This window comes from Pseudopodoces humilis, chromosome 2, assembly GCF_049639895.1.
Source record: "Pseudopodoces humilis isolate 2021_Gansu_Grassland_sample_001 chromosome 2, ASM4963989v1, whole genome shotgun sequence".
NCBI classification, from domain to species: Eukaryota; Metazoa; Chordata; class Aves; order Passeriformes; family Paridae; genus Pseudopodoces; species Pseudopodoces humilis.
In genome coordinates, this window is record NC_142201.1 from 61,551,075 (window position 1) to 61,574,277 (window position 23,203).

At 39.1% G+C, this 23,203-nt stretch overlaps 2 protein-coding genes across 2 annotated transcripts in view; one reads left to right on the forward strand and one right to left on the reverse strand.

Moving 5' to 3' along the window:
• Window positions 1-23,203, forward strand: part of RB1 (RB transcriptional corepressor 1) — a 71,408-nt gene that overhangs the window by 35,797 nt on the left and 12,408 nt on the right. The window lies entirely within an intron of this gene.
• Window positions 4,662-7,568, reverse strand: LPAR6 (lysophosphatidic acid receptor 6). The gene is made up of 2 exons (XM_014249725.2): window positions 7,353-7,568; window positions 4,662-7,193 (listed from the first exon to the last, which is right to left on the reverse strand). Exon 2 carries the CDS (start codon window positions 6,947-6,949, stop codon window positions 5,927-5,929), a length of 1,023 nt encoding a protein of 340 aa, XP_014105200.2. The 5' UTR covers window positions 6,950-7,193; window positions 7,353-7,568; the 3' UTR covers window positions 4,662-5,926.

Consider the following 23,203-nt stretch of genomic DNA (forward strand, 5'->3'; position numbering starts at 1 on the left):
TGTGGGGGATGTGGATGCCCCTGTTCACAGCTGTTGAGCAGGCACAGTGTTCACCATCCCCCAGAAAGGTAATCCCTCTAGGTTTGGTGGAAGCTTTTCCTTTGGGTTGGGTTTGCCTGTCAGAATGGGGTAGGTGCAGGCTGGTAAGTGCCCGTGGCTCAGCTGAGTGTGGAGCCTGTGCAGCTGCATCCCTGGTGTTCTCCTGAGCCCCTGAGCAGAGGCTGGAGGCTCACCTAGGTAGACTCTGCCTGCTCTGAACTCGGCTCGGGTACATCCCTGGACTGCCAGCTCCCTGTGCTTTCCCTTTGGGAGTCACCCTGCCCACACCAGAGCCTGTGCTTGGCACACTGTGTGCCTCTTGCACCTTCCAGCAGCTGGGAGGAACTCTCAGATCATATCTGGACAGCAGTCTGTAATGGTTTTTTTATTTATTTTGCATTTGCTATGCAGAGGAGTGTGTGAAATACAGTAACATGCAGTAGTATATGTGGTAAACTTTCTATCACATGTAAGAGGTGTGAAATAACTTAAGTACACCAGCAGTTTTCGGATTTGATTTCATTAATGAAACATACTTTTTGTTAGGCTGAAAAGGTAGATATTTTGATACTTGCTTCACCTTTGGTATTCTCATTTTTGTCCATGTTTTGCTATGTACTTAATAAACTTTTCCAATTGACTTCCTTTCATAAAGCAGCAGTATTTGTAGAATTCATCTGAAAAGCAGGGCTAACCTAGCCACAGTTGTTTTCATATGAGGTAGACTTAATATTACTCCCAAGATGGTTGCGTTAACTTTGGGTGCTTCCTGTTGCTAGTATTGTCATTTAAGAATTTTCTTCTTTAAGGCAGGAACTGACTGTTTAAAAAAGATAGAGTTAGGGGAAATATTAAAGCTATGTGTGTGCAAAAATATTAATTTTATCTCATTAAAGCGTTAGCACTTATTTTTAGAGGCCTTCCTTTGTCATTGCTTGTGGTTTGATTCTCAGGTTTAAACTACAGAAAATTTACCCCTTATATTGCTGGATAACTTTTAGTTCTGATAGAAGTAGAGTGGGCAGCCTACTGCTTCTTAAGTAGAAAAAAAGTATTATTCAAAATCTAAATTCTCAGCCCTGGAATTTTTAATTTTCCAACAATGTGGTTGGTTTTATAGAAGACCAGAAAATGTGTGAAGGGTTGTTTTTGTTCGTTTTAATTTTGTGGTAAGTTCAGTTTTCTTATGGGAAGAGTATGGACTTCTTTATAAGCAGCTGTATGACAGGAGCTGTATGGGGGTGAGGTGATAAATATGAAAGGCTTCAGTATCAAACCAGAATTGTCAAAGCAAAACTTCTCCATCCTGCTTCTTGCAGAAGTATTAGATTGTGCAAGCTTGGTTTTCTGAATTTGGCTCATCTTAAATGAGCCTTATTGAGCATGTTCTGTAAATGTGCTAATGCAGTGATAGTTGTCTTTATACAATGTTTTCAATATTCTGGTAATTGGATAACAAATGCAGCCCAAGCATTTCTGTCTTCTAGATTTAGAATCATTCTGATTTACATTTTGCCTTAGCTTTTGAAATGTATCTTCTTTCATTTTGTCAGTGGTGCTCAAATGCCAGAAACCCTGAGGTCTAAATGATAATAGCCTAGCAAAAAAGGGAACTTGTCAGGATTCACAGCTCTGTCTAGATACAAGAACCTTGTAATATTATATTTACTGCTGGAAAAGTATGAACAAATTGTTTTTCATTGATAAAACTCTTAGAAAATAGCTTGAAAGAATAAATAAGGCTAGAGGATACTGTGCTCAGGTGGGATTTTCAAAATTACCAGTCTCAAAGTGAACCTCACTTGGTTCTCTAATTTTAGCTGAGTTCTTCGTGTAATTCTAGAAATCTCATCTTTGGTTATGATGGTGCTTGAAATTACAAGTGAAAATCCCTCTCTCATTTGCAAGAGATGATGGAAGACTGTCTGATCAGGAGTGCTATGGAAAGACTGAATGACAGTCTAGCGCTTCCTGCCCCTTTCCAAAGAAATGAGAGGGGCACTAATGAAACTAGTGGATTTGAAACAAAAGGCTGTTTGGGTTTCTTAGTTTTGCTCCCTCTATGCACACACACAGTGCAAACTTTTTACTGCCGTGAACATTAAAAACTTACACACAGTAAAACAGAACAAGCTCGCAGAAGAAAAATTTGTGCTGAACACACAAATACATCTAACCCAGAAATCCTGAGATATGACTGATTAAGTGAGACAGCACTTGAGAAAGCCCTGTGTGCTTCTCTTTCTGTTATCTTGTTCGCCAGGCATCCAGCCTTGTCTGCCGTTGGAGTCAGGATTGTAGATTAGCTGCGTGTTTGGGGTCTGATCAGTACAGCTATTCTTATCTTTTACCTGGTCTCAAGAGCTCTTTTTCAATTTTTGTATTTCTGTGACTGAGATTACTTCCTTAAGAAACAAAAACTTGGAGATTGATTTCAGTTAAGGATTCCTTACCTGCCTGAAGTATTTTCTATACGGTTTTTTTTACACACTTTTAGATGAAAAATATAAAGACTTATTTGACTTGGTATTGGTATTTCTTCAAATATGAAGTACTTGTATACCAAGGTGAAAAAAAAAATTGCCTGGCATTCTATTCTTGAGAAAGCCAGAATTAAAACTTCAAGCTGAATACAGAAAGTATAAAATAGGACATCTTTTGATTTTTAAGTAATGATATGGTGAGGTAAGTCTAAGGTGTTTATAGTGAATTTCTTTTCCTTGTCTTTTAAAACTGCTGGTTAACTAAGTAATTATCAATATCTACCTGCCTTTAGATCAGAAACATGCTTGGAATCAGTTAAATTTGCCCTACTTTTATTTATATGGGAAGTGTGCATTTTCTGCACTCTGTAGATGAAGAAACCACACTACGAAGAACAATTTTAAAAGTTTTGATCCTAAAACTGAACTCCTATCTCTCCCTGGCTAGGCATATGAGTAAAAATAATACACTTTTAGGAAGTCCTGGTTGCAACACATTCAGATCCTCAGGAACTCTGATAATGTAAGCTTTTTTTATTTTATTTGAAATGTCTTGGCATGATTTAGGAATGTAACTTCTCATCTAGATTTTACATTTAAATTTTGTCATAAGACCTTACCAGAGAGACAGAAGAGTTGGTATCAAAGTCAAGATCAGAGAGAGGGAGTGCATCTGTTGAGGAATGTACCAGTGAAAGCATTGCTCCATCCACAGCTCTCCAGGATAACCTTGTCACAGAACCAGAAAAGGCAGAGAAAACCCCATCCAGTCCTGAATAGCTGGTACACTGTCTTTATATCAGCTTGTTGTGGGAGGTACAGTTTTACTCCCCTCTTCTGAATCGGTCAGATCAGGATTTTTTCAAGTAATGGTCTGATTCTCAGCATTAAACATGATGCTTTTTGACTGTGTTGGGTTTTTCATTAGGGTATTTGTTGTGGGTTGTTTGTTTTGGGCTTTTTTTCCCCTCTGTGGAAGAGTGAAAATGTTTAACAATAAAAAGTTTCCTCAAATAGCTTCTGGACACTGAGCTATTAACTGATGAGAAAGCTATTCTAGTGTGTTGTTCTGTGCTCTTTTGAAAAACAGAAGCTGCTGCCCTGGAGAGTGAGTGCAAAGCAGAGAGTTACTGTCTGTGCTTCTCCAGGCTACTTGAGGTAGTACACCAAGGAAAGCTTAGTTTAAAGGGAAATACTCATATATGTGGCTTTGTCTGCTTGGTCTGCTTATAAGTCAGTGATGGGTTTTTATTTTTTCCCTGCAGTTTTGTAATCTCAGAAAGAGTAGGTTCTGTTTACCAGGGTGAGGCTCTGGGGTGCTGTCCTGGGGTGACTCTCTGCTGTAAGGCAGAGGGGTTTTGCTGAACAAATTGTCACTCAATTGAATAACAGCCTTGACAAGCTCAGGGGGGTAGTACCCTGGAAATGTAGCCCAGCACTGACATTAGGGGCTTTTGTCTTGGGTTTCTTGGAGGGAGTCTAATATTAAACACACCCCTGAGAAAGAGAGACCGAGAGGCATTGGGACATCAGAGATGCATATCTGGTTTTGGACTTTGGATTTGTCAGTGGCATATGAAAAACAGAGAATTTCTATTCATGCCAAGGGTTTTGTGTATTTTTTTTGAAGTTGGCTATGAATCAGAACAGTTTGGCATTCCCAACAAAGATAATTGCTTATTTCAGATGTTATGCAGACATTTATCTATGCTATCATTGTAACTTAAGCCCATACTACTTGAAGTTTCCTTTCATAATTTATGAGGATAAAGATTGAAAATGCTGTTAAATTTAAAATTCAATTAACACTAGTTCCTAGCAGTCATTGACTAACTCAGTTTCCCAGTAGTAGGAGGCAAAGTATGGTTGTTTTATAACAATTAAAAATATTTGCATAGGGAAATAAATTCATCCTGATAACAATGTATCATATAGTTTGATGGCTCAATATGCATTTTTTCAAACATTGATTCACTCCTGTGTATACAGCCCTGGTGTAAAAATGTCTCAGTGCTGTATGTGTGTTGCAGCTGAATGCCCTAAATTTTAAATGCAAATTCACTTAGACTCAATTCTTATTCTTGACTCTGTTGTTTTTGGGGAGGAACAAGCAACACTTATTTTACCTTTTAAATTTTATTTTATTTTACAGTGATGGTAAATTAATTCTGAGGAAAATGTACACAGTGTTCTAGTAGCTGGGAAACATATATAGCAGGATGTTTTAAAGCAATTTTGTCTATGTATTCCTGTTTTTAACAGTAATATATGTAGATTCCTCCTTTTACGTGGTGCTGACTTTTCAAAGTGTCTTGATTAATTTTGCCAGCACATAGCCCCAAGTACTTTATTTTTATACTTCTTAAAGTTTGAAAGAAAATAGCATTTGAAGTTTTATATGTTCACATTAAAATTATTTCTAGGATGCAAAAACTGAGAGGAAGTTGCACTCCAAAATTACTGCATCTTGAATTTCTTTATGGGGCACCAAGTAGTTTCCTGGAAGAAATAATCAACTTGATGCACATGTTCATTTCCAGCTAGAAAAGGTCTTGGTTTTCTAAGAAACTGAGATCAAATTAACTTATTCAGAGGATGTTACTTTCCTCAAAAGTCATGCTGAGTTTAAGAACTCCCAGAAGAGTTACTAAAGTGGTACTGTACCAAAAGCATTAACTTCAGTCATCACAAGTTACTTTGTTTTAATCACACAGGCTTCTGAGAGAGAGGTGAGAAGAAAAACCAGTTTGTCTGAGATGTTTCCAAATGCTCTAAACTACCGGGAGACTTAATTGCTTTATGGGGGCCAGGCTTGTGGAGAGAGCATGTATTTTTATCAGGTTAACCTAGGAGAAACAAAGTTCTTGTAACCCACTGATTGAAGCCTCCTGTGAACATAATGGTCCCTAAGAAGGAAGGTGCAGGGAAAAAGACAGCAGGGGAGGAGTAGGAGAGACGAGAGGAAGCTGGAGGAGACACAGTAGCTGAAGTGGTATGACAATATGGGACAATTTTCCGGCAGTGTAGAACAGGTAGCTTCACCCCCATCCTCAGTAACTTGGAAACTGGTGCCATTATTAAATTGAGCAACTGTTTTAACTTCAGGAAGTAAAAACAACCTACTTTTTCATTTGTGTTTGATTTGACAAATGGTCTTTGGACTTTGGTTAGCCTCTGAATCCAAAAGTTCATTTCTAACATACAATCTGTCAGAACAGACCTTTGACATGGATTTTTAGAATACTTTTTCTGTGTGCTATTATGCTTAACACTTTTACAGCCTTGTAATGAACTTCTCAGATGTGAAGGAAGCACAGCATTTATGTATGAGAATATATGTCCACAGCTGAACAAACGTGCAGGCTTCTAATTCCAGTTTAGTCCCAATAGTCTTTTAATATAGTTTATATTGTAGAGTCACTGTCAAATATTTTCATTTTTATGGTCTGAAGGCTGTGTTGAATGAAGCTTTCTGAAACTGGCCTTTCAGAGAATCTGACATCCCGTGGTCTGGTGGACCGGTTCTTTTTTATGGAATTTTGAATGGTATCTGATGTGAAGTAATAGACTATGGGGTCAAAACAGCAGTTTGAAACAGCGATGCACAGAGTGATGGGGTACATAGTCCTGACTGCGGTCACCACTGAGCAATTGACCCAGGTCTGTGTTCTCATGAGGGAGTAAAGTATTAAGGTAACGTTATAAGGCACAAAGCAAAAGCAGAATATCACCAAATGGACAAAAATCATTTTGAGTACCTTTTTCTTGCTTACTTTATTCCGGCTTAATGTAAGCGGTTTATTCAAAGTCCGTAGGACCATAGTGGAGCAGGTCACGTTCAGGATGAGCGGGATAAAAAAGCCGACGGTTTCAATGAAGATAACAATCCGGGATAGGTAGGTTTTCCACGTGTCCTCTGAAAAGTTTTCAAAGCACGTCCTTTGCTCCGTATTGTTCCGGCGGTTTGTGGACTGGAAAAAGCTTGCTGGTGTGCTGCCTGCTAGCACGGTTACCCACACTGCAGCACAGACAATCTTTGCATTCCTTTTGGTCCGGAGAGTCTTGGATCGGAAGGGGTGTACTATGGCTAAAAAGCGATCCACGCTGATGCAAGTCAGAAACAAAATGCTCCCGTACATATTTGTATAAAAGAGGGTGACAGAAATCTTGCAGAGAATGTCTCCGAATGGCCAGTTTCTGGTTACAAAGTAATAAATCCTGAAGGGTAATGTAAACACGAAAAGCAGATCTGATATGGCTAAATTAAGCATGTAAGTTGTAGTCTCGTTTCGCACTTTTAAAGTACAAGTGAAAATGTAGATCGCTACACAGTTTGCTATGAGGCCAAGAACAAACACCATGCTAAAGATACACCCGTACAAAGTATATTTAAAGGAGTCCTCAGTGGAACAATTAGAGCTTACCATTATAATGGTATGTTAAATATTCCTGGGATTTGGCGTTTTCTCTGGTATCTTTATCGCAACTTTTTTGAAATTCCAGAAGAACTGCAGGCCAGATGTATTTGAACGGTGTGCTTTGGCAAGTTTGTTGTGCTGTGGAGCTTCAGGGAAAGAAGGTGAGCTCTGTGGCAGGGGAGTACATCTCCAGCAGAAATCACCAGGAAGTCTCTCTTCTCTGCCGACTGCTATTTGTAATCACATAGCCAGTCTGCAAAAGTCAGAAAATGCATCATTTGTGGCAGATGAGGTCACCCCAAAGCTTGCTTAGTTCCATTTCCCGCCTCGATTGAATGAAGCCATTGTAGGGCTTTCTGCCTAACTCTTGGCCGCAGATTGCCACGGCGAAGCCTCGTCCATCCGAATTTACCGGGAGCGTGAGCTTTAGGAAACGATTTCCTGGACGCTGCGAGGTGTCGGCGCTTGCGTTTCCCCCTCTCCCTTCTTTCGGTACGACAAGTTTGTCGGCTCGCCAGCTGGCCCCATGGGGCGGGAAGCAGAAGCAGAAGGGAGCTGCTTGCCAGGGCAGAAGCCGAATTCCAGAGCGTGTTTGTTCCTGCAGCCCACAGCCCTCGGCAGCTCTCACCAGCCCAGCTCCTTCTGGAGAGCAGAGCAGAGCGCCCAGGCAATTTGTAGCGTGACATCACAGGAAGAAGAGGCTGGGCGCGGAAGAGTGGTTTCAGTTTGGTTTGTTTGCCTTGCCCTGTCTCTGCTGTACCTTGCAGATGTAGCTTCTAGAGTGCTGCAGCTGCCTCTTAACTCTTTCCGTGCTCCCTGAGAGGTCCTTTGTCAATGTTGCTGGGGTCTGGAAAGCTTTCTCTTCAGTGACTTTGCGGCGTCTAAATAACTCTCATGCCCTTAAGTTCCTGTTTTTCTTTGGAGATAGTAGTAATTGTGAGACTGATTTTATATATAGGATTGAAGTAACATTGTGCCCTTTGTTAATAGCTTTGCTTGTAATAGGGAACACATTAATCACCAGAAGTCATCTGAGTAGTTCTGTCTAAATTCCCCCAGTACATCAGTACAAACCTCAAGAGGGACAAAGTAACACTGATAGGTAATTAAATAATTGCACCAAATAATTACTGAAAAAGAGAGGGTTGCTCTTGGATATTCACAGGACTGTTGTGTTGCAGTGGGAGGAGAGATTTTTTTTTAACTTGTTCTATATTAGAAGGCACACCCCGAGCTTTATTTCTAATCAGAAAGGTGGTTCTTTAAAAAATAAAAAATACTCCAGTGGTTTTTTTGAAAGGTTGTGATGCAGAAAACATTGTCTTGATTATATAAGCACAGAATTAATACAACAAAATGCATATAGTGTACTGTGCAATTGGTTCTGGTAGTTTCAAGAGGGACAGTTACCACATATGCACAAAATACTCCCATTAGTCACTGATAATTGAAACAAAAACATGTTGTAACTAATTACATTGTTAAGTAAATATTAAAAAAAAAAGCAGCTCTTACTGCCTTTAGGGGCAGATATGAGATAAATCTCAGTTTAGACAGACTCATTAAATAACAACTTGGATAGACTCACTTCTGGCATCAAACCCAGTCTATTTCTAACACTTAGAATAACAAATCTTTATATCTGGCTGGGTGGCATGGTTCTTTTGAACTGTATTTTAATCAGTTGCACCTAAGCAAGGTTCTGGGCAAAACCCTTCTAGTCTGCTGTGAAGGAGAGTAAATAATAGCGCTTCACAGGATTTTGGCACGGTTTCTTAACGTAAAGTATGTCAGACGAAATTCAGGAGCATGCAAAAGTGGGTCTTGCTTACTTTTTATTTCAAGTTTACTTTATAGGCTTCTCTGAAACATTTTCACCTTAATTTTGAGGTGAAATCAAGCAGTTTAACTTCAAGAGGCTATAACCACAAGAAACCCTTTTGACTATTGAAATTTATGCTTAAATGTAAAGCATAGTGCATCTTGGACTTCTAAGTCAGTCGGAAATTAAAATGTGAGCTTGGCAGAATCTCTTGTGTCCAAATTAAGATGTACCTTAGCATAAAGGTTTTCCTGGATTTTCGTACAAAAGCAGTCATCACACACTAAATTTCGTTTCTGTTCCTGGCAACCTTGCATGGTAAAAGAAGGGTTTCCCTGCAAATGTTCTGCATCAGTCACTGGAACTCTGCTCTCAGTTTTACTGCTCCAACTTTGTTTGCACAGGAAAACTCTGTGGGGCAGGCTCAATTACTGGAACGAAAATCTCTGCAGTACAGAAATTTGGTGTCATAGGTCAAAGCCTTAAGCAATAACTCATGTTTGGAGAGACAAAGTAACGGCAATGAGTGTGTGTCTCACTGATTAGAACTTGATTTGGCATTTGTGCACAGAGGCAGGGTGGGATGTCTGGTCCATTTTACCACTGTATATGTTCTTTAGAGCAGTGATGAAGGTGCATCCTCAGCCTTTGCTCTGTCTGTCAGCACTCCTGCCTTGCTGTGGCTCCTTGTTGTTGCTCCTGTTACAAACATGGATGCTACTCAGAGCCGTATTTTGGGGCTTTATGTGTATGGTTGTGTTGTCATTAGGCCTCTGTTGCCCCTGAACCCTTCTGGTGCAGTACAGTACATGCACTTTGCACTAATTGATGACCTAAGTGATGTTTGTGTATGCCCAGAAACAGCATTCAGCTGCAGGTTTTTCCACCTGCAGATGAAAATGTGAAACCCCTGAACTGACAAGTTTTTTCTTCCCTTCTTGTTTCAGCGAGGAGAGTTATGACTGAGCAGGCAGGCTGGGTCATTTTAGTGTAAAAGTGTGAACAGCAAAGGCGAATTGTATACCCACATTCTTAATTTAGATGTAGCTGATTGTTACCAAGTAGTGTTTTAATTTGTGTGAGCTTGTCCAAGCTGAAGAACCTTGGGAGTCAGGGGTGGCCTCCCTTCTGGCCAGGCTCCAGCATGAGCGGGGGGAAGCATCATTTCATGCTCTCCTTTTGTTAGATCATGTTTTGAGACACTGGGCTTTGTGCCAACAGGTTTGGAAAAGACTTTAGTAGCCCCCAACACCTTAAATTTAAAGAAGTTTAACAGTTATGGAGGAAGACTTGACAGGGTAATGGCCTTGCTTATACTCCTTCACCACAGGCCACTTTGCTTTAGGATGGGAAGGAGGGGGTAGGCAGGAGGAAGCAGCTGCAGGGTGGGTCTTGTACACTGAGGGTTTTTTTGTCTCCAAAGGAAACAATGCTGTTGCTGCAGGGAAATTCATATTGAATCTGCCTTTCTGCATCAGAGAGTCAGGGAATGAGTTAGGACCTGTCATTTGTTGCTAGTGCTATATGAGCAAAGCCTGCATTTCCATCAACAGGCTTCCTGTGGCTCTTGAAAAGGCACCAAAGGCAGAATAAGAATGGGCTCCTTAAAGCCAGGAGCTGATGAGACGCTTGGAAATCATCTCTCACTTCAGCAGCAAGCAAGTTTTTTGCTCTGCTTCAGGTAGTTACCACATAACTCTGCTTCTCTGAATTTAGATGCCTATTTAAGGCGATTTTGGATTTGTGTGGCAAACCTGCTCCACCACAGGGGTTCAGAAGGAAAAGTGCTTATAACCTTAGCAGTGTGCTAGGGGAATGGCTGTAGAACACTGCTCCTTCCTCCCCAGGTTGCCATAGAGCTTATTACTTGCTGTCATCTAAGACACAGGGGGCAGGATCCCTTAAATTCAGAAGTCCAAGTTGAGTGGAAAAAAACATTTCACTGAAATAAAACAAGTATTTGAAGGCTTCCAAGCTTTTGGAGTTGTGCAGACCGGTGTTGTATGTTCCTCTGGTGGTACCCTCATCTTCAGAGCTGGAATTAAACCAAAGTTGTGGTCAAAGGTGAAATGCATTTGAACTTGTCTAATGTACTGCATTCAGTCAGTGCCAATGCTAATACTGAAGGCTGTTTAGAGGGGAAAAAGCAACTCCAACATTAATAGCATTATAAAAAACTATTACAGGATTTCCAAGGCCAGAATGAGGCCTTGGAAAATGAGGGTTAAATGAGGGTTGTCAGGTGCACAAAATGCTGTGTGTAAGACCATTATGCAGTAACAAATGTTACTACTTTCAGAGTGGCACCTGCATCATGGTGCAGGCATTTGTTCTCACTTGGCTTAAGCAGTCTTATGCAGAAGAGCTTGTGCTGTCTTGGTGCAGGGAAGACAAACCCTGGCAGGACAATATTTACTTTGATCTAAGTATTATTTATCTAGCTATTTTGATGGATTTTAGCTTTTTTTTTTTTCTTTTTCTTTTTGTCTATTTGCTAGAGTTTCTCTTTGAACATGTGTATGTGCTGGAAGGAGTTTATTATGGTTAAGAAGTAGGGCTGAGAGCCAGGAAATCTTTTTGGCTGTGCCACAGATTTTCTGTTCCAATCCTGGCAAAGTTTTCTATGACTTTTCAATCTTCCCTCCACATAAGAGCTTGTTCACTTCCACACTGGGATGTGTGGCTGTCTTTATTGCTAAATATAGTTTGAAGCCCTTGGATGGAGAACCCTCTATTAAATATCATCTTGAGATAATTACAGTGGCTATTGAATGTGACAAAAATATAGACAGATTAAAATTTTGTATTTTTAGATTAGATTCCAGCCAAACAAAAGGATGAATTAAGACATTTCATTTGTTTCACCTCCATAAGTTTCTGGAAAAATAGATACAGAAGAAGCAGGGCTGGGTGTTTTGACCTTCTCAGCTGTGTTTTGAGGCTGCCTGCTCAGCCACCCCAAAGTCACTCTAAGACTGCTTCTGGGAAGTGGCTCCCTTCTGTCTTAAAATGTGGTGATGGTCTCCACCTATGGAGATCAAGTGAAGCTGTTATGGCACTGAAAATTCCCTTTTTTTCCTGTGTTGGTGTGGCAGGCAAGCCTTCAAATGAGCATTATAAAATTTAGGATGTACAGAGTATTTTTATCTAGCCAGCCTAATCCCTTGTGACTGTTGCAGAGGCAGTTAAAGGCTCCTCCATGTCAGGAAACTTGTTAGCTTAATGCCTATGGAATCACACCTACAAATTACAAGTAAAAGTTGGTTGTGTAATTGCTTCAAAAGGGAAAAGGAAGCTCAGAATAAAATTCCAGACTTCTTCCTTCTTGTGCGATTGAAATGCTTCCCTTTCCTCTTTGAAATTGTTTCAGTTTCTTTTACAGGAGACACAACTGCTCCACTTCTGCTTGTAGATAGAGGAAACAATTTCTCTCCTTCTGTATGAGTTTTTAGGCTGCTGGAGTATTTCCCCACTCCCCCTTACTCTTGGGTTGATGGTGTAAGTCTAGTTGATCTCATGGAAGGCTAGTAGAGGTTAGATAACATGAAATCTTTTCTAGCTTTAATCTGTGGATTGATTGGTTTAAAAGGGATGGACTAAACAGTGAAGGAAAGAATCATAGAGATTAGAAGCTTGAAAAGTGAATGTTGATATTCTTCAGCGGGAAGGAGAATGGGAAAAAGACTATAAACAATCTTAACAACATGATTTTCAGTGGGTAAGAATAGAATGAAGGGAATCTCTAAAATGTCAAGTAGGAAGAGAAATGCCTTAAGTTGAACAAAATGCCTGAGTTCCTAAACTCCCATTTGCATTTTTTTCTAACTTAAAAAAAGTGTTTATTCAGTTACTCTGCAAACGTGATTGAAATAACATCAATACTTGAAATTTCTGTCTGCTGTAGATGCAGGAAATAAGTTAGATGCCTTTCCCAAACAGTGTGACAAGTTCTGGCTCTACTCATTCTTATACTTTCTAAATCCAAGGATTAAAAATTCAGTTTGAGTTGGCAGAAGTTTGCCAGATGTTCCATGGCTAAATTTTTTTACTCAAAAGACTTCTCAAGTGCAGAACATGACTGTTTTACAAAAACCTAAAATTAATTAAAAAATAATTTGTTATAGTAAGCAAATATTAGGAATTACAGGAAAGAAGAAACCTCATAAATTAGTTTAGAAACTCTTCCAAGCATAGGGGGTGAAATGATTGGGGTAACAGAACATCTGTAATTTGTGTAGTTCTAAAGCAATTGCTTACTATTTTTCTTATCTTTAGTGTAAGTTTTTACCCAACATATGTTCTCTGGGCAGGATTAAGGTAGTCTGGTTCTGTGTCAGGATTCCTGCAGTGTCAGTAACACTCCAGTGTTACTGCACTGGTTCTTGAGGATATGTTTTATTTTCATGCCAAATTACTTGCAAATACTGCATCCAGTGTTTACAATCTCTTTCAGTTTTGGCCGAATGGAGGCCTCTGACTTTATATACAGAGGATTTTAACCTCTACTCGTCAGAGGCAGCACAAAGCCCACAGTTACATTCCTATACTGCTTTTTATGAACTATAACATGAAGAAGTTACTGAAAGAATTTACCACAGTCATTCAATAATATTTATGTGAGTCCATATTGTTTAAAATAACCAAAACCCCATGATATTAATTTGGTTTCATTCACAAAACCGGAACATAAGAAGTTAAGGGGGGGTGGTGGGGAGAAGTTTCATAAGAATTATTCAGGCTGGTAAGCTAATTAGTTTAGATAAATACTGACATGAAAATGCTTGTCAGGGGAAAACTGCTGCCAAAAAGCAGAACTCGGGCTTGATTAATGGAAAGAACTATTACTTTCTAAATGTGTAAGTCAGCAAATAACCTCTTTAAATTCTGCATGATAAGATCACTTAAATGATTATTTAGCATATCATTAGTACTGGTAAACAGCAATTACAAATACTTCAGCTGACTTTCCCTTACAACTGCTCTTTCCTTCCAGCCCATATCCGAAGTTTTATGAAACCAATCTGGTGCTTTTTGAACCATTTTACTGCACTGTTGACCACATTTAGCAGTTGCTTCTTCAATGTGGCAATCAGCTAATACCAAGAACATAGCAAAGGAAATGTCAAAACTTTGGAGGATGGACAAAGGTCATGCTTCTCATGTGATAATTAAAATTTTTTCTGCAGCAATCTTGGAGAAATGGACCGATGCTCTCAAATGCAAAACATAAATGATCCATTTGCAATGAATCTCTGTTAATAAGCTTCCTGGAAAGGTGGTAAGGTTTTTTTTCTGGGAGACATTATTTTGACCCTGGCAGGAGAAAGGAGGCTGGAACCCACATCTCATGCCCTGAGCAAGTGCTCTTGTTATGGGGGATTCTTATCCTTTGCAGCAAGGCAGCGAGTCTTCTGAAAGAAAGGTGGAAGTATTCAAGCCCATGGGGGGATGGATGGGGCTTTGAGTCACTTGGTCTAGGCAAAAATGTCCCTGCCTCTAGTGGTAAGGGTTTTGGAACTAGGTGGTATTTAAGTCCTTTTCAACTCAAACCATTCTGTGATAATGTATTTAGCCTCAGAAAAATGCACTACACTGAGAACAAAAACTTTGTGCTGCAGTTCCTGGTATGATATCCATGCAGTGGTGGTTTGCTCCTCCAATGGAGGTGGCAGAGTGTCGAGATGAAGAACGAGGCATGGGACCACCTTGCTTTGAGTTGATTTGTTGCTCAAGTAGCCAGATAAGATGTCAGTCTGAAGGCGTGAGATTTAGAGAAGCAACAAGTCAGCCATAGCTCAAGCTAGTCACGAGTTTGTTCTTTGCATGGCAATATATAACATTTTGGCCCAGTAGGCAGTTGACACAAGACTTGTTTTCACTTATTAACCTATCACCTTTACTTAATTTTGCTGCACTGCATCTGTCTCTTAGCCAATAAGCTGACACACTCACATACCCCTCTACTTCAGTTTCTGGATCTATAACCTACTCCATAATTCACACTATTACAACTTAAACCTCAAACTATTTTACCTAATATAATTTCTTACCTACTCTAGGCATATTCTTACTTATAACTATAGGAACATAAGTTTATAATTTCTCTACCCAATGTCTGTGCCCCTTCATCATTACATTAACCTAAACTCTTTCCAAGGCTGCAGATCGAACCCTTCAGCATCTGTGAAAGTTTCTATTTTTCCATTTCCAACAGCAGAGGAAGCTCCCAGTAGTGTTGTGCAGCCTACAATGTCCTGCACCACACCCCATGCTCGAGTCTCTGGGTTTTGCCAAACTTCCTCAGCTGTGGTCTGTGGTGGTTCAGTAGGTATGAGGTACCTGTTGTGGAAGGTCCTACTTCTGCTCACAAATACTCCCTTAACTTTCTCTGTACTTCTTGAATTCCTTGGGTTCTGATACAGTTTTTATGGTTGATTTAAACAGTTTAAATGTGGGCTGTTGCTCAAAGTAATCCTACTACTGTCCATTTAAGCCTCTCAGCTTCTTCCCTTGTGCTGTGTGTACATATGCAGTCAGCAAATGAGGACACCTATTTGGTTTAAAACTAATCTTAACAACTACATAATTTGCAATTATAGTTAGCTGCGCTAATGCTGAAGCAAGGGATGAGGCAAAAAGTGCAGATGTGTTACTTGGAGTAGTGCTTAAACTGATTTAAGCCAGTAGTGAAACTGTGGTGGAAGTGTTGTGGCAGTGTTCAACACTGAGGCTTTCAAATCTGTATTGTTTTGACTCTTGGCCAGACATTAGCCTAGTGTTTGGTGGTGTGAGGTTTAAAAGCCTCAGCTAAGCTCAAGAGTGAGATCTGTGCTCCTGGTCTACTACCCTATAATTTATTTTCATGTAAACTGTTTGGAAAAATGATATTTATAATGTAATAAAAGAGCCATGTATGCCTAATTGATTTTTCCACCAAGGAGGATAAAAATGAGCAGTAATACAGATATAGTATGCATAGTCATACTTTCTTACATGAGATTGATAGGGATGATAAAGGATGACAGCTTTCTAGACAAATATCCGATCCAGAGTACATTGAAGATGCTGTAGGTTTTCTTACTGGCTTCAGGGTGTTGGAAGCTTTGGACCAACTGCCTTCTTCACTCTTGATATTGGTTTTTGTTTTCATTGTCTCAGGTCAACCGGTCTAGAGAGTTGGAAAATCACAGACAAATAAATACACTACAAGTACCTCAATATCACTTGCAGTTAGAATAGACAAAGCAGTGAGTCAGGTAGCAGGAAGATGGATTCAGGCTGAGATTGTAATTTGTGGGTCTAACATCAGAAATGCATTAATTTGCAGCCTCTTATTTCCTTGGAAGTAAATGATAAAACCTGCTTTGTTTTTGGTGTAGCTCAGTCATTGGTTTCTATGCTTCAGAGTAGCTACAGAAAATACCCACTGAATGACAAATAAAGAACCTGTTAGATACTTAAGAAAAAAAAAATACAGAAATCTACACAGTAGAATTCCTACTGGATTGAAGTACCTTAGTTGAGGTGCTTTGTATGAGCTTTTCTTAACAAGTAATTTATATGTAAGACTTCTGGCTGCTGTTCTGCCGTGTTTGTGGGCACACTTTGGGTTATGGTTTCCCTGTGAGTCTGACACCAGTATGTTTATGGTGAAGGCAGTGGAGCTGCCAATAACAGATCCCACAATAACAAAAAGCATTTTCCTTACTGTGAAGGTAAAGAAAGCAGAGTTAAAGTGCATTCAAAGTAACTCCTTTAAATTTGACAACTGTTTCCATGTGTACTTTGTCCATCATTCTCTGAAATATCAGGAGTGTACATATAGATGCACAGAAAAATGTAAGTGTATATACCTAAGTCAGTGTGAAAATGATCTGTTTCTTTACCAGAAGCAATGTGGTGAAATTTCAAAGTCAGCTTGTGTTTTTAAGTCTTCCTTTTATTCTTTATATTTTCTGAGGCAGGCAGGTTATCCTGATTAAAATGCAACCTAAATTTATGAGAGTTATGACATCTTAATTTCATGTGTAAATGTGAGAGACAAGTTTAGGAGAAATGTCTGAGCTCAGTTCAGGTTTGTTTTTTCTAGAGCAAATATGAGAAGCTTTAAAATTCAACAGAACTTGGAATTGCATTATTGTCTGCGTAATGCGAGACCTTTACACACTCTGGAGCTTGAGAGCTAAAGGGAAACATTTTTGGGGGGTTTCTATAAGCTCAGCACTTTAAAATCCCTTGTCAGGAAAGGAAATCTTCCCAGTCATCCCAACCTTCCTGCATTTGCTTACCCCACAGGAAGTAAACAGTAAGTTCAATGTAGTTGTTTGTAACTTCAGTAAAACAGAGGTGAAGTATTTTGATTAAATCATGCACAATGGCAGTTCACGGAGTGGTCAAGACTTAAAATGAGCATATGATGCCTTTTAAAACACTGCTTGGTGAGCTCCCATTTTGAAATTGCTAAAAGAGATGCTACAGCCAGATTGGTAGTACTAGAAGAGAGACTTTGAAATGCTTTTGTTGGAAAACACTGGCAAAAGGTAGGGTTTCTGCAGGAATATGTTTCACTGAAGTTTCTTCCAAAAAGTCCGATTGAAGTAAAAGAAAAGTTCTAAGAAGCTGATTAAGCTTTCCTTAAATTTAAGGGAGAAAAACTAGGATCAAAAGACTTGAAATTTTCACTAATTGGGATGCAGAGCATAGTGGTTGCCTCAAACATTGAACTTGGGTTTTGCTTTGCTTACAAATGACAAAGAGTTTCTCACAATAAATATGCAGAGCTCTGATAGAAAAGCACATTGTTATTGAAGGATTTCACATTTTTCATTTGTGTTTTCCAGCAGGATATTCGTAATTTAATGAGATTGAGGAAACATGTTTTGATCATTTAGTAATTGAATCACCTTATCACCTAAGTCACTTTTACTGCTTTATTGGTATGTACTCTTCATGTATTCCCTAATGTCACTGATTTATTCCTTCAGGGAGAGTCTCATACCTTCTTTCTGTATACATAATGCAGTTTTAAATTATATGCCAAGGTCATATAATTAAAAGGAACAGGTGTTGCACAGAGGAAGGCGGGAGCAGAGGCCATGAAATTTTCTTGATTTTAAATCCACTCCCTACTTGGGAGAATCTCAGCACCAAAAAGAAAAAAGGGGGGCATCAAAAGTCTTGACAGTTTTTCAAATCCTTTCTTTTGAAATGCCATTTTAAAAGGAGGTTTGGCTTCCTCATTATCTTTGTGAAGGCCCAAGACCCACATGCCTGTGCCTTGGCTGGGTAAGACTTGGTTTTTTTAGTTCCCAGCTGGGTGTGTGCTTCTCAGCATGGCTGTTGTAGAGCCTCTCTGAGACAACTGAGTCTTGTACAAAGCCTCCAACCAAAGTTCTGTCTTCAGGTTCCACAATGGGTGGGCAGAAGGGCTGCAGGTGGGATGCTGAGTATGGGTCCTTCGCTGCACAGATGTGCAGCACAAAGGTTTCCCGTGGCAAGGGAGCTCTCTGCATTGGTGCTACTCAAATGTGAAAGGGGGGTGGATCTGGCTTGTGGTGTTCTGGAAAAAAAACCCAACCAAACGTGCTCTTTATCTTTTTATAGCTGTAGGTAGATCTTAAACCTTGAAGAAGATAAATGCTTTCCTAGATCCCTGTGAATTCATCCAAACAGAAATGCATTTTGTTTTAAACACCCTGCTGGAGCAGGGAGGTTGCACCAGATGCCCCACTTCCAACCTTAACCATTCTGTGGTTCTCTAATATCCCACGTGATTTTGCTCTAAATATCCAAGGGGGAAATGTTACACCTTCCAGTGTGCTTTTCCAGAGTCTGAGCTGGCCATCATTGAGCAGACTTCATAAAAGATTCTTGTATTGCCATGAGAAAAGGCACTGAATATCACATCTTACGTTATTTTCTGAAAAAATATTGGCCTAGTTTGCAGAAATGTGAGCTCAAACTTCTTGCAGATGTTGATGTGGTCCATGTGTGGTCTGCATTTACCACATCCACACACTCACTTAGGTCTTAAATAAATTGTTTAGATTTTTTTGCACCATTTTGTTGGTTTTGCCCCTCTTTGCTAGTTCAGCTACATATTTTGGTCTTACAAAAAAAATTAAAGCAGATATATTGCGTTGTTTTAAGGTTTATTTAGTCTTCTTTTTAAGGATCCTAGAATAAAACTATGGATATTCCACGTTTTAGTGTAAGATACCTCTGACTCCCATCACTTGCTAAGGGATACTCTTACATTTAATAATAATAGTTACAATTATTTCTCTGCTTCAGATCTATGCAAAGCTAATGCTGACCAAGTAATTCTGATGACATAGTAATTCTTGCATTGTTTCTTATATGATTATACAAATTTACAGTTTGTAGTTATGGAAGCCAACTAATGCTATACATCAGTGAAATTACTCTTGAGATGAGTGGTGGGAAGTGAAGGAATAACCAGAAAAAAACTGGGATGGTAAGGAGATCAGCACTTTTTCTTTCTTTTTTTTTTTTTTTTTTAGTAGAAAGCTCTGTAGTATCTTTTACATCTTTTAACAAGAACATGTAGTGACAGGACAAGGGAAGTGACTTTAAACTGAAAGAGGTTGGGTTTAGATCAGATATTAGTAGGAAATTCTTTACTGTGAGGGTGGCATGCACTGACACAGGTTGCTGAGAGAAGCTGTGAATATCCCATCCCTGGAAGTGTCCAAGGCCAGGCTGGATGGGGCTCTGAGAAACCTGGTCTGGTGAAAGGTGTCTCTGGAAGGAGGGACTAGATGACCTTCCAACCCCAACTCATTCTGTGGTCTGCCTCAGAATTAGCTGCTTTGAAATTAGCTACTTTGAAAGAAAGCAGAGTGGAAAAACACTTAGTAATTGATAAAACAAAAGATGTATACAGTTATTAAAAAGGGAGTATGAAACAGGTGTAACATAAAAAAAAACTATAGGTACCAGTGGTTCCAGGTTTTTGTTTCAGGTCTGATAAGACAAGTTATTGAGGATTTGGGGTGTTTCTAGTGATTTTTATACTATTTTGTATCACACTGTCAAAATTGAATTATTTATTTTCAGTTTGGAAAGAATGGGTTTTTTAAGGGTTTTTTTGGGTGTATTTTTTTTTTAAATGAACTCTAAGTAATAGCCCAAGACCTTTTTTGACATTTTCTTGTTTGATTTCCATTTCTACCTTCCTTACCTTACTCTATTATGCTGCATTTTGACTGATTGTTAAATAACTGCTTGTAAGGCAGAAATGCTTAATTGGAAATATCTTCTTAAATTCTGCCAACTGAATGCCCAGAACCTCTGCATGTGCTTCTGCTTCAAAAGCCAAGCACAGCAGGGTGGCTGCCAGGTCTTGTCTGCCTCGAGCTCATACCAAGGTATAGACCAGCTGAGCCTGCGATATCCCATAATGATAGCCATACAAAGTATTGGCTTAAATTGAGATCACAACTCTTCTCAGAGGGAGGATTTCTGCCCAAAATGTTGTGACACAGATAGTTTTGTTAAAGCTTCAGGTTTTTCTTCTTTGTCATGTCTAATTTCCTTCATATTGAAATGTTTTCCAGAATTGGTTGATAAATCCAATCACGCAGAATGGTTCTCACGCTCATGTTGTCATGTTTTGTCACAAAACATGGCATACTGTTTTTGGAGCTCCAATTTGTGCCATTTTTCTCTTCTAGATTATATGAAGTACAATGCAAGATATATGTAGTCTTCTTTTTCTTTTAAATACCACAAGCAGTCTGCTCTTAATGGTTTGAAGACGTGTAACGAGTTCTCCTACCTAGGATTAACTTTTCTGAGGAATTGTTCTTTGTGTGCATGCAGCTTGGTCACATCCTCTGCAGATTATCTGTTAAATCTTTTTTTGCTCAATCCATAGTTGGTTGACTCCTTGGTTATGTTTTTAAAAGATATTCTCTTGCTCTTTCAAAAATTGCTGTCTACAAAGTTTCCTGGCACACGTACCGCTTTTAGGTTGATAAGAGGTTTATGGTATGTTGTACCTAAATTTGTCCAGCTAATGAGAAATTGGAAAGAACACAAAATTTGAAACTGAATCATGGGCTTTAACCAAAAGTCTCAGAGGCACTTTATTGTCATGTTTCTACTTGTACTTGTGAAATATTTTCAAATACTTGTGAAAGTATTTTCAAATACTTGTGAAAATATTTTCCAGAACCACTCTTAATTGTTGTTTTGGGAACTGGAACTGTGTAAATGAAACTGATAGAAAGTGTGATGCAATACTATGACAATTTGATTGCTACAGTAGTATTTAAGTAAATAAAAATGTCTTTACCAAGATAGGCATTTTGTGACCCAGAAGTTCCTTTGAAGAAAGTAAGCGTGTGAGTGCTATTTTGCTCCCCAGTGTTAAGAATTTTTCCTGCTTAGAAATAACTGTAGAACTGTTATGTCTAGTACTGTGTGATGTTAATTAACATAATGGTCCCTTTAAAGCATCTCTTCTCTACTTCCTGTGCTGAAAATCTTTACACCCTGTAGTTTTTTCACAGCTTAAAGCTGTTGTAAAAATTTTCAACCTCAAGATTTTTTTGTTGATATATTGTCATTTCCAACAGTCAAGTGGTTCACATCACATGGAGTTTGGTTTATTGTACACAATTTCCTGTGTGGAGAGTGGCAGGAAACTGGTATTGATTCAGTTGTTGTTGAGACCTTTGGCTCTGGTCTAAAAATCTTGAGATTTGTCCAAGAATTATTCACACTGAAGCCTGGCTGCCTTGGGAGCTAGGTAATAAACTTGCTAATTACTTCAGATATAGATTGCTTCTGCAGCAGCAGCATTGCCAGGGCAGAATACAGATCCCTCTGGAAGACGCTCATAGCAATTGTTTAGGGGGAAAAAAACATGTGGCAAATGAGCCTAAAATTTTATTTTCTTGGATAATGTTCAGCAAAAAAAAGAGCAGAGGTTATTATATTTTGTAGTGCTTTGTGTACCTGCATGTGCAGTTGTGAGTTGGGCAGAAAAACTGCTGAAGGAAGTGGTGCAAGAGCTGCAAACTGTGTAGTAGCAGTCTGCCCAGGGTCATCTTGAGCAGTTTAAATAAAACAGTTGTATAAAAGCATAGTTCTGCTTGTAGACTGTCTTTCAAAATTCCTTTGAAAGTGATTTTTAAAAGTTAGTCTCACAGGCTTGGCAGACAGGAGCAGTCCTAATGACCAGGGTTTGTTTTCTTCCTTCACTATTCAACCGATGATTGGTTGAAGAGCCACAAACCAGTAATTGTGTCAGAAGTTCCCCGTTTGCCAAGCATTATCACTGGTCTGTGTAATATTTTCGAACATAGACTATAGTTTTAGTCACTGTGTTGACACAGAAGGTCCGTCATCTTTATGGTTAAAATGTGTTTTCACAAAATTCCTTCTGCATTGCTAGGAAGGGTATTTTCATGAAGCACTTGTGCAGTGAGGTGGGTCACATGGACCTTCGCTAAGAGACGCTCTGAATCATAGAGAATTGGTTAACTGATCTGCAGTTGGTGAAAAGTAATTTTAGGAGTGGAGGGGCTGAAAAGTATGGTATTAATTATTCTGAAATAACATCTGATTTCTAAGAACATTTGCCAAGTCTTTCCAGAGACTTCTGAGGAAGAGTAGGTTATTACAAAGCTGTGAGGAGAATGTTGCTTTAAATGACGCTGCAAATCCAAAGTGTAAGATATATATTCAGGCTGTGGCAGCCTGGCTTTCCTTCTCTGGAGAAATTTGAACCTTTATCACTAAATAAAAGGAGATCCTCACAAAGCTGGATGACTTAAGTGCTCGCGATGAGTGGGGTAAGAATAGGACTTGTATTGAACATACACACACTGTGAAGGGTTAAAAGCAGATCTGTCAGTATTCTTAAATGAATTAAACTATTAACCCTGTAGTTTTAATGTTTTTCTTCATAAATTTTGTAAGAACAAGCCCCGGTACAAACATAATTTATGTAACACGACATGTGTGAAATTAGGACACAATCCTTAATATTGTTGATTTTTTTCATGATCAATACTCTTTCAGTTTAGACTGTGAAGTCTACTTTGTTTTAGCAGGTCTGAATTATTTCAGAATTCTGGTAACTAATTGTCACATAAAACTTCTGAAAATACAGTTGCAAGCAAAAGCCAACTTTCTGGGCATGCAATTCTCCCTTGGGAAAGAGGGTTGGAAATAACTTGTGCTGATCCAGTCCTTGCACTTCCATTCCAAAGCTGTCAGTTCTAAACTGGCTTTGTTTTACCTTGCAAAATCACTGCCATCTTATATGACATTATGAAGAAGAATGTGTCTTAACATTATGTGTTGTAGTGACTGGTTTAATAACTTGAAAACAAGCAAAAGAAAAAAAGAAAGCCCGAGGCAGAAAAAAAACCAAACAGCCGAGAGACCTTGGCACTGAGATATATACA

What these genes read in the sequence shown, in the direction of transcription:
- LPAR6 (XM_014249725.2), bottom strand. Translation starts at nt 6,949, where the DNA reads ATGGTAAGCTCTAATTGTTCCACTGAGGACTCCTTTAAATATACTTTG.